Source organism: Sinocyclocheilus rhinocerous, unplaced genomic scaffold (assembly GCF_001515625.1).
Source record: "Sinocyclocheilus rhinocerous isolate Xijiao unplaced genomic scaffold, SAMN03320098_v1.1 scaffold950, whole genome shotgun sequence".
Lineage (NCBI taxonomy): Eukaryota > Metazoa > Chordata > Actinopteri > Cypriniformes > Cyprinidae > Sinocyclocheilus > Sinocyclocheilus rhinocerous.
Window position 1 is genome coordinate 402,432 of NW_015637169.1, and position 10,958 is coordinate 413,389.

At 38.8% G+C, this 10,958-nt stretch overlaps 2 protein-coding genes and 1 non-coding gene across 3 annotated transcripts; all 3 read right to left on the reverse strand.

Annotated features, from left to right (window-relative positions):
• Positions 1-752: 752 nt before the first annotated feature.
• Positions 753-2,756, reverse strand: rbx1 (ring-box 1, E3 ubiquitin protein ligase). Its single transcript, XM_016563777.1, has 5 exons — positions 2,645-2,756; positions 1,757-1,835; positions 1,560-1,630; positions 1,374-1,459; positions 753-959 (listed from the first exon to the last, which is right to left on the reverse strand). The coding sequence occupies exons 1-5, from the start codon at positions 2,720-2,722 to the stop codon at positions 947-949; spliced, it is 327 nt and encodes a 108-aa protein (XP_016419263.1). The 5' UTR covers positions 2,723-2,756; the 3' UTR covers positions 753-946.
• Positions 2,757-2,926: 170 nt separating this feature from the next.
• trnaq-cug (transfer RNA glutamine (anticodon CUG)) lies at positions 2,927-2,998 on the reverse strand. Its single transcript has one exon. It is a non-coding gene; the product is annotated as a tRNA-Gln (tRNA).
• Positions 2,999-3,821: 823 nt separating this feature from the next.
• On the reverse strand, positions 3,822-10,739 carry chadla (chondroadherin-like a). Its single transcript, XM_016563778.1, has 9 exons — positions 10,581-10,739; positions 10,012-10,206; positions 9,732-9,887; positions 8,364-8,509; positions 8,017-8,255; positions 6,958-7,235; positions 5,650-6,342; positions 4,960-5,126; positions 3,822-4,330 (listed from the first exon to the last, which is right to left on the reverse strand). Exons 1-9 carry the CDS (start codon positions 10,737-10,739, stop codon positions 3,949-3,951), a joined length of 2,415 nt encoding a protein of 804 aa, XP_016419264.1. The 3' UTR covers positions 3,822-3,948.
• Between the last annotated feature and the right edge of the window lie 219 nt (positions 10,740-10,958).

Below are 10,958 nucleotides of genomic sequence, written 5' to 3' on the forward strand. Positions count from 1 at the left end.
AGTGTGTGTACACAATCACCCTATAATGATAAAAATCCACCCAGTGTTTTTTTTTTATCTGGTTAAATGTTTTCCCCTTTCTCAAATCGAGCCGATCTCAGATGCCTGTCTGTGTGATGTCACACAGACAGGCCCCTCCCATGATAGTTTGAAGAATGACTCCTAAGTGATTGAGGTGTTCTGTTGTTGGATGTAATAATGAACATAGCAGTCGTCATTTACTCCCGACATCTGAGCCGCTGAAGACGCAGTGGATTACATTTGTTTTTGAAGGGAATGCACCCCCGATCTACCTAAATGCGTCTGTTCGCGCGAATCATTCGTGATCCAGCCTCATCTACAGAAGAAGTGAGTATAATGTTTTGTAATGAATCTTTGCAAATCGCCATTCCTATTAATGTGCTAATTAGCAAGTTTCACGATGAATACAGCTAAAGTAAACAGTCTGTGAGAGCAGCTCGGAAGAGAGGGGCGGGGTCAGCAGAGCTCATTAACATTTAAAGGAAAATGCTACAAAAACGGCTTGATCTGAAAAGAGCTGTTTTTGACAGGGTAAAAAAGGTGTTTTTTACACTACCATTGAGAAATTTTAACCAAACTATGTTACAGACTTTTCATTAAGACCCCAAAGAATCATATCACCTTGTGGAAAATGGGCATCCTATGACCCCTTTAATGTAAACAACAGCACATAAATATTTAAGTTGTGTTAAAATAGAATGCAATTTCAGAAATATTGGAACTGATAGAGCTGAATTTAGAGAGACTTTATTGATAATTTACAGTTTAGAATGCTGCATACAACACAGAAATAAAAAACATCCTAACTAGTATAACAATTTAAATGTGGACCATTTGGTCTTTGACAGGGAGAGAATGGTGACGTCTAAACAAAAATGCTTCTCAGGAAGGAAAATCCTGGATCTGAAGCACAGACACTGGGCTGCTAATGGCCATACCTGAACAACAGAGCAACGAAAGACGAGTATTAATACAAGCATGGACATTTGCAACCAATAAAAGACATGTCAGAAAATATGGGATTAGAACAACAATTCCCAGGGGGGCGCCAGCACCTGTCAAGGGGGGCGCCAGCATCAGTTAATTCAGAGACGTTCCCTTGAGAATTTATGAATATGAGTTAACAAATCTTTAGCCATCCACTAGGGGGCAATCTGACTGCCACTGCTAGTCGACAGTTAGAGCAGAGTTGGCGCAAGTATCAGTCACGCTCATTGTTGCCAAGTCCGCAGTTTTCCCGCGGAATTGGGCTACTTTAACACTTGCCGCGTTTTGTAATTTTGGGCTAATTTTGATTATTAATACAGTTCCTGGGTCTGCCTCTATTTTAATGAAGAAACAAAATCACTCACTTCTGGAACTCCCACTCTCTATTGTCCAGAGGACACACCTGTCTGGTCTTCAGCCAGCGAGAGATGCAGTGGAAATGAAACGCATGCTGCAGAACCAAAAACACACAGTTATACCACAATCGAACAGACACAGTCCACATTTTGAATTCATCTGATTGGTTAGTTGGTGTGTGTCATCAAACTCACATTACAGACTCCCCAGGCCACTGTACACTCCTCTGATGTAGCCGACGCCTGATTGGCCTGACACTCTATACCTTGAAGGAAGATGAACTAGACTTAAACAACCAAGACAACTTACTAAATAGCAGTTGACAGCGTGTTAAACAAGAAACTGAACCTAGAATACAGTCAGGTGAGACCAAACGGGAGCTGATACTTACAGAGGTCCATTATGTGATTTCTGCAGATGGCACAGTTGTCCACCACAATGTCCCAAGCCCACAGAGCCACAGCATTCCACTGCAAAAGAAACACAGTTCTGGAATTAATTCAACCAAACAAATCCCCGCAACACAATTCGTAACTATTTTATTTTCCAGTGGCACTGAGATCCAACCCAATGTACATCTCAATACACCAGGAAATAAAACGCCTGTTACAGATTTACAATCCATACACGCAGATCAGAAAATACAAGTCAAAACTGACAGAATTTACATGGTAATATCATGGAACTTTCACATATACTCTGGTACTAATGGATTACCATGTGTGTTCAAAAAAAAGTGTAAGAATTGCCTGAACGTGCCTGTAAAGTCCAAAACGATCGAATCGAACGTTAGAATGAGTCTACGAAGTCCAAATCTGTTTGAATCGAACGCGTCTGTGTCAAAAATGAACAAATCTAGCGTTCTGAAAGCGCCTACAGTGCTCATAACTGAACGTTTGGAACGCGTCTATGATGTCTAAAAATGCTGTCTAGGTAAACAACTCACTTTATCTAGTGGCCTGGTTAAATAATCTCTAGGATTACGCTGCAGAATTTACTAGAGTTCAAATCAGAGGCGTCAAGAACGCCCAAATTACATTTATCTACTTGATATCATATTCTACATATTTATGAGACATATTAAAAGCTGACTGTAATCATAAAAAGAGCACAGGCAAGTGATTAATATTACTGATGAGAAAGCGCAACGCCAATGCTAACCGGGGATTATAAACACGCCGCTGTGAAAGATTTTACATTTTCAAGAGACTAAGCGGTTTAAATGTGTATATATATATACTTGACATCAATACTTAATACCGACGTCTCAATACTGTACCTTTTTCACTTCAAAACGCTTTTTACTGGCTCCACTGTTAGTTCCACTCGGGGTGTCTACATCCATCGCAGCCGCCATGTTTGCTAATGGTGTGATCTCGCGAGAGTGAGTGAGATCACATCGTTCCTCAGTTTAATAGGTTGTCCATAACATAAAGCAATACTGCGCGGTATTTAGAATTCTGTTTATATTAAACCATATTAACATATTTGAAAAGCTAATTTTCTCAACATATCGATTGTAAAGTAAACTCTACTGTTTTGTAGTCAAGTGAAAAACAGTAGGTTCCACCGAGATTTGAACTCGGATCGCTGGATTCAGAGTCCAGAGTGCTAACCATTACACCATGGAACCAGCTGAGCTCTTAGCGAAATATTATATTAAAGGAACGTTGATGTTATTGTATTCTCTGTAATTCAGAATATTCGCTTTTTTTCCCAACGGCTTACACACATGTTCAAAACTGCCTGTTTTTTAAAAAAACCTACACACAAATCCAAGAATTGCCCAAAATGCCACATATCTTGCAAAATGAAGCACTGCATTCACCATTACACCATGGAACCAGCTGAGCTCTTAGCGAAATATTTCCATATTTAAAGGAACGTTGATGTTATTGTATTCTCTGTAATTCAGAATATTCGCTTTTTTTCCCAACGGCTTACACACATGTTCAAAACTGCCTGTTTTTTAAAAAAACCTACACACAAATCCAAGAATTGCCCAAAATGCCACATATCTTGCAAAATGAAGCACTGCATTCAAAATATCACAAACACATCTCAAAAGCAAACATTTGCAATCACCTTTGCCATAATATTAATTCCTGTTAGATTTCTGTGTGTTACATAGAGAATTGTATGTTGTGTTTTGCAAAAAGTGCTTTATGAAATTGAAAACTCAATCAAAGGCCGAGAATTAGCATATGGTTTTGCAGATTTGGTGTGTGGTTCTGGTGTTTGAGTGTCAGCTTTCAGAAATTGTGACACAAGTAAAGATTTTGTTTGTAAGCAATTGAAAAAATATATATATATAATTTTGTGAGGAAATTCAGAATATTTCTTTTAACAAAAGATTTATTTGAAATGACACATACTTAACATTATAAAAACCCATATTTATGAGTTAAACCATATATGCCAAAAAACAACGTTTGTTGGAATGTTTCATAATTTGAAATAAATTGCACATTCAAGAATTATGAACAGTGGATGTAAAGACTGAATACAGTAGCAACTATGGTCTTTATCAGCTTTACCTAAATAGTAAATTTGTTCACCTGATAAATATATCACATTATCCACTTAGTTTAAATCAAAAACTCCATGGCTTTTTTTTATTGATGACTTAATCCTTGGTCGCCTTCCTCTTTTTTTCTTGTTTGGCCTGTTTTTTTTCAGGGCCCGCACTGGTTTGAGTTCATCAAACTCATTTTTCTTTGGTGCCGCTGTCAGTTTGGGCTTCGCTGGTTTAGGATTAGGTTCAGATTGCGCAGGTCGGGCCTTTGGGGTCTGCATGGGTTTGTTTGGTGTAGGGGCTTTGGTAGAGATGGAGGTCTCGTTGAAGGAATGAGCATTTTCTCCAGAACAGTTCTTAAAGATGGCTGCCTCCATCACGGACTGACCTCGCAGCTCAGAGGGGTAACCGCACACAGCCTCAACACTCAGACTCGAATTTTTCAACCATCTGAAAGAAAGTTGAGATAGATAGATAGATAGATAGATAGATAGACAGATAGTTCTTTTTTTCTATTAAGTTTTCCTTTCAGAAATTCTACCGCTTTTATACATTTGGAAAGTCTTCCAGCCTTAAATCCCCTGAAACCCTGGCTTAATGTAATGTTTAATACACTTCACGATGTTGATAACAAAGAATGGAATGTATTTTTGCTCAAAAGTAATCTAAAAGTAATCAAAAAGTAGTCAGAGTACATTACCTAATATGTGTAATCCAACAGATAATTATAAAAAGAATTTAATAATAATAATACATTACAGACTATAATTTCCATCATGTAATTTGTTATGAGTATAGACCAGGGGCGGTTTCTCCATTAGGGCGATTGGGCGACGCACCACCAAAGCGCGAAAGGGAGGGATTTTTTTCTTTCACATTCAACCACAGTGTTACGCTAGCTTTCACTGTTTGTTCTGCCTCTAAATAGTCCAATCAGCGTCGAGTGGCGTTTTGTGTAGTACCGCCCAACATTTGCCCCCCCTGAGAGAATTGGCAGGAGCCGCCACTGGTATAGACTATAATTTGTAAGATAGAACAGCAGATGAATGGATGGATGGATGGATGGATGGATATCTCACCTGTAAAATGGTAGTAATTTGCAGTCACACATTAACGGATTTTTGTTAAGGGTAAGGTATTGAAGTCCAGTAAGAGGTGAAAGGTCAGGCAACTCCTCTAGCTGATTCTCTTCCAGAGACAAAGACAACAGACCAGGACCAAACCCTGCCAGAGACCTCGCGCTCATCTACGACCACAAATCAAACAAGGAGACAAAGAAAGAACATTTTCTATTATCGAGATTAGTAAAAGCAAGGATTAACTGTTGTTTCTTTATCATTTAAAGGAATAGTTCACTCAAAAATGAAAATTCTGTCATTAATTACTCACGCTCACGTCGCTCCCAACCCATAAGTCCTTCGTTCAACTTCAGAACATGAATCAAGATAATTTTGGTGAAATCCAAGAGCTTTCTGACCCTGCATAGACAGCAACGCAACTGACACGTTCAAGGCCCAGAAAGACGCATGTTGAAGACTGACACGGAAAAGAAGAATTGTTGAATAAAATAGTTATTTTTGTTTTCTTTGCGCATAAAAAGTATTCTTGTAGCTTCATATAATTACTGTTGATCCACTGATTTAACAATATCCTTACTACCTTTCTGGGCCTTGATCGTGAGAAATTAATGACAGAATTTTCATCTTTGGGTGAACTATCCTTTAATAGTGCATAATATTATCTCATGTAGTTTGCCATTTGACCTCTACCTTCTGAAGACTCATTCTATCAATATGCAGGTGCTTTAGACTTTCAGCCACCGCCCGAAATGCTCTTGGCCCAATCCAGCGAATCGGATTCCCTGAAAGGCGGAGCTCAGACAAAAGAGGGGCGTGGCCTAGTGCATCACTCGGCACTTCTGTTAGCGCATTAGCTTCAAGATGAAGGACATCCAGCTTGGGTACCGGATCCAGAGCTTTTGGCACTATGGATGCGATGATGTTATTATTGAGGTAAAGGCCCGACAGCTGAGGGACCGGGGAAAGGAGCCCTGAAGGCTCTAGTTTAGCTAGAAGGTTTCTCTCCAGATGCAGCTCGAGGAGTTTGGGAATGTGAGCCAGTGTATCTGAAGAAGGAAACCGAGTGAGTTTATTGCCTTCCAGGTGAAGGTACATGATCTCATGGGCACCCTCAAAGGTTTTTGTGTCCAAGGAGGACAGTTGGTTGTCAGACAGGTAGAGATACATTAGCCCCTTCATGCCCCGGAAGGCGCCACCCTCGATCTCATGGATCGTACAGCTGTCCAGGTGAAGAGACACCACCTCTGGGACGCCGGGGAAACTGTTGCTAGGGAGATAATGGAAATGGTTTCCACGCATGTCAAGCAGAAGAGTGTTGCCCGGGAAACCAGTGGGCACTTTAGTGTGGCCGCGGTCCTCACATGTAGCGTGCTGAACGGCAACCTTGATGGTGAGAGGGAGGAGAACACAAAATGTGGTGAGACGGAGATATGTATTAGATTTGAGGTATAGTTCACCCAAAAATGAAAATCTGCTGACAGTTTACTCACTCTCAGGCCATCCAAGATGTAGATGACACTGTTTCTTCATCGAAGTTTAGCATTACGTCACTTGATCACCAGTGGATCCTCTGCAGTGAATGGGTGCCATCGGCAACAGTTTGAAGTTATAAATGTCTTAATGATAGATTTGTTTCTTACAAATATGCAGCTTTTCACTTCACAAAATGTGAACTGATGGCCGTGTGGGTTACTTGTGGATTATTGTGATGCTTTTATCAGCTGTTTGGACTCTTGTTTTGACGGCACCCATTCACTTCAGAGGATTCATTGGTGAGCAAGTGATGCAATGCTACATTTCTTCAAATCAGTTCTGATGAAGAAACAAACTCATCTACCTTTTGGATGGCCTGAGGGTGAGTAAATGTTCAGCAGGTTTTCGGGTTTGAAACTATTCCTTTAAGTTCATATTTTTGTATAACTGACAAGAACAAGGAATCTGTTAAATTAGAGAATAAATCACTAAAATTCCCTCCGCCCTTTTCCAAGCCTTTCTCACCTCACAATGGCAATTCTTTGGGCATTTGCTCTTTTTCTTTGGCTTGGCAGTTGGCACAGCCTTTTCTTGCACTCCATCTTCTTCTTTTCCTTCTTTTTCTATCACATCCGGCCTCAGCTCATCATGTGGTCTGCAGCGGAGGTCCTGTTCTTGAACATTTTGTAGAGGTTCGTCTGAGAGGTGTGGCGGCCAAGCACAGGCCCCATAGAGCTTGATTCCTGAGCTCAGCGCCCACATCTTCAGCCCTTGCAGTAAACATGTACATCTGATCGGGTTCCCTGAAGGACAGTGAATGAAAGCTATCACTTCACAGTTTGATTTTGAGATATTTTAAATTAAGTTTAAATGGAGAGAAATGTGAAGAGAATGTATGACAATGTAAGACAATTTTAGAATAAAATGAATACTCTTAATTCAACTTAAATAACTTTAAGAATTAGTAACTAACTAAAATGTTCATAAATAATCATTGATCTTTACAGAATTTGTTTGTTTTTTTTTAATCCAAAGTTTTCCTAAAGCTTCAGTAGGGGAGGAATGGAAAGTGGTTCATTAGAAATGCCAATGAATGAAGGAAAGAAAGATTTTTATTATTGTTGTTGTTAGATTTTATTGGCTTAAATATAATTTCTAATGAACTACTGCTCAACTGTCCTACTGAAACTTAGAAAATAATTATAATTATGATTCATATGAACAACAATTGTTTTTATTGTTGTTGTTGTTGTTGATACTTCCATTATATTATTATTATTTCTTTATAATTCAGTTATATACTAATATTTTTATAAGCTGAACAAATATAATGTAATATTAAATAATAATAGTAATAATAATTCATATGAATGATAATTCAGCTATTATTACTGTTCTTGTTGTTGTTTTTGTTGTTATTAAATGACATTTCTAATATAAAAACGCATATAATTTATATATAAAAGATAATTAAACATAATTATAGTTGCAAAGTTTGTTGTGAAAGTAATTATACTGGCTGAAAGGTTAGTGTTGTAACAAACTAAATACTGAGACAGTGGGCAATGCTGTATTCATGATTACCGGTGAGGTTAAGGCTGGTGAGCTGCGAGGACATTTCGAGGGCCTGTATGTAAGGGAGCTGGTTGTAGCTCAGATCTAGGTGAGAGATATGAGGGGACAGAGACAGAGCTGATTCAGACAGGTCCTGCAGGGCCATGTGGTGCAGAGACAGATGTGTGAGTTTCGGCATGGACACACTCTCCTCCACCAGATATGTCATGGGGTTAAAACTCATATCCAGGTGAGTCAACTCCACCAATCTGAGACAAAAAAAAAAAGACAACAGTGAGTTCTGAATGTCTGCTTTATACCAGAGGATATCTAAAATCAACAATAATTCATTTTGTTTGTCAAAAATCAGTCGCTACCTGGTCATAGTTTTGGTAGGAAAGTATTGGAGTTCATTATGGTCCAGGTTTAAGTGTGTGAGTGCAAGAAGACCAGCAAAGGCTTCCGTCGCCAGATTATTTAGAGAGTTATGACTCAAACGCAACCACTGGATATTCAGCATTCCCTGAGAGACAGATCATTGGGAATTACTCAGGAGGAAAATTATCCATATCAAAAAGGTCTAACAGAAGATTATCACACAAACCATCCAACAAAATCAGTGTAAACTCAGATTGGAAAGATTATAACATAAAGCAATGGGACTCTTTGAGAGAAAAAAACGATATATAGTCTCAATTGAAAGTATGAGGTTGGTAAGATTTGTTCATGTTTTTGAAACAAGTCTCTTATGCTCAACAAGGCTGCAGTTGTTTGATCAAAAATACAGTAAAAATAGTAATATCGTGAAATAATGTCGCAATTTAAAATAACTGTTTTCAATTGTAATTTATTTTAAAGGGGTCATATGATGCGATTTCAATTTTTCCTTTCTCTTTGGAGTGTTACAAGCTCTTGGTGCATAAAGAAGATCTGTAAAGTTGCAAAGACTAAAGTCTCAAATCCAAAGAGATATTCTTTATAAAAGTTAAGAGTCCAGGAGAGTGAACTGCCTGTCAGAAATCATAGCACTTCAGCTGGCTTGTGTACTGCATCATCACTGTGTCTGTCAATCGACTCTGTTGCCCTTTCGAGTTTGAACTGATGGTAAAACTAACGACATTATTAACTGTCTTGATATTTACTTTGAAAGCTGAAGCTCGCGATTATGGTAAGGGGCATTACATTTCCGACGAGTGCTTGCGGTGTTCGGCCAATCACAATGCACTGGGTCAGCTGGCCAATCAGAGCAGACTGCGCTTGTCAAAGGGGGGGGCTTTGTTGAAAACTACGTGTTTGAGAGAGGTGGGGCATAGAGGACCTACAATAATGTACAGTATTTGAAAAATAATGTGTTTTTTTAATATTAAAGCATGTTAACATATTCTGTTACACCAAATACACAAAATAATTATCTTTAAAATAGCATCATATGAACCCTTTAAAATAGATTTTATTCCTGTGATGTCAAAGCTGAATTTTCAGCATCATTACTCCAGTCTTCAGTCTCACAAGATCCTTCAGAAATCATTCTAAGTTGATGATTTGCTGCTCAAAAAACATTTCTTATTATTATCGATGTTGAACACGGCTGCTTATAATTTTCTGTGGAAACTGTTATGTTGAATAAAAGAATGCATAAAAGAACAGCATTTAATTGAAACAGGAATACTTTGCAACATTTCAAATGTCTTCACTGTCACTTTTACTCAATTTAATGCATCCCAAATTGCTGATCGGTAGTGTACCTGAAATGCCATGTTGGGGAGGTAGACTAGCTGGTTATGAGTGAGGGAGAGCAGGTTTACAGAGTTTAACGCAGCAAACGCTCCAGGGTGGATCTCTTCAATGCGGTTCCGGTCTAAATACAACTGCTTCAGTGATGATAAACCGTCAAACGATTCCTACAGGTGGGGAGACAATAACAACATAGCTAAAAACACAGACACATGTCAAACCATCAGCTTTAGAATGATTTGACCTCCATTCATCTAAAATGAACACACTTCCACATCTCAAAGAAAACACCTGGTAGAGGATGTCAATATGGTTGCTAGTGAGGTCAAGCTGCACCAAACGTGAAAGTCCCCGGAGCGCCCCCTCTCTGACGGACTGGATACTGCATCCCTGCAGGTTCAGGTGGGTCAGGTAGGGTGTGTGTTTGAACCCATTTTTAGGCAGTTCCCCAAGATTATTCCTCTTCAGGTCCAATTTCACTGTGATCTGAGATGAAAGCCATTGCAAATACTGCATATGAGTACTGTATGTTGATCCACATGCTCATAATAATGCTAACAGATCCTATAAGTTAGTCAGGTTATTTTGAAAGGCATTAGAGGTGTTATTAACCCTGCATACCAAATGTTACCCATTAGGAAGGAAGTTCAGGAAGGCACAATATTAAATGAGAATCTGTTTGAATCAGTCTGTTATAGTGTCATGCATCGTTTGTTGTTTGATGGTGCACGCCATGCACAATCTGGATACAAAAGCAAACTTCAGAGGCATCAGACATTAAACTATGATCATGATATTAAGACACAAGCATGATGATTTTTGTGTGGTGTTCTGTACTGGATGTGGAAAGTCACACTCACCTCGTTTATAGTAGGAGGAATATGTGTGAGATTCTTCCCTACACACGTCACAGTGAGCTTTGTGTTGTCGCAGACGCAGACGCGCGGGCATTTCGCAGTCTGACCCGCAGGAACAGAGGTTATTAAGAACAGAAGCAGACGTGCTACTATCAGCCTCATGGTGCCGACCTCCTCCAACTGAAGCGATACAAAGGAAACTGATTATTAACAAAGACCTTAAGACTGTTTTTTTTTTTTTTTTTTTTTTTTTTTTTTTTTTTTTTTTTTTTTTGCTTAGTTTTATATTTTCTAAACAGGCACAGTAGGCCTATTCTTTCATGTGTAAAAAATGTTAGCATGTCCATTTATATGTACATGAAAATAATAAAAAGTAATAAA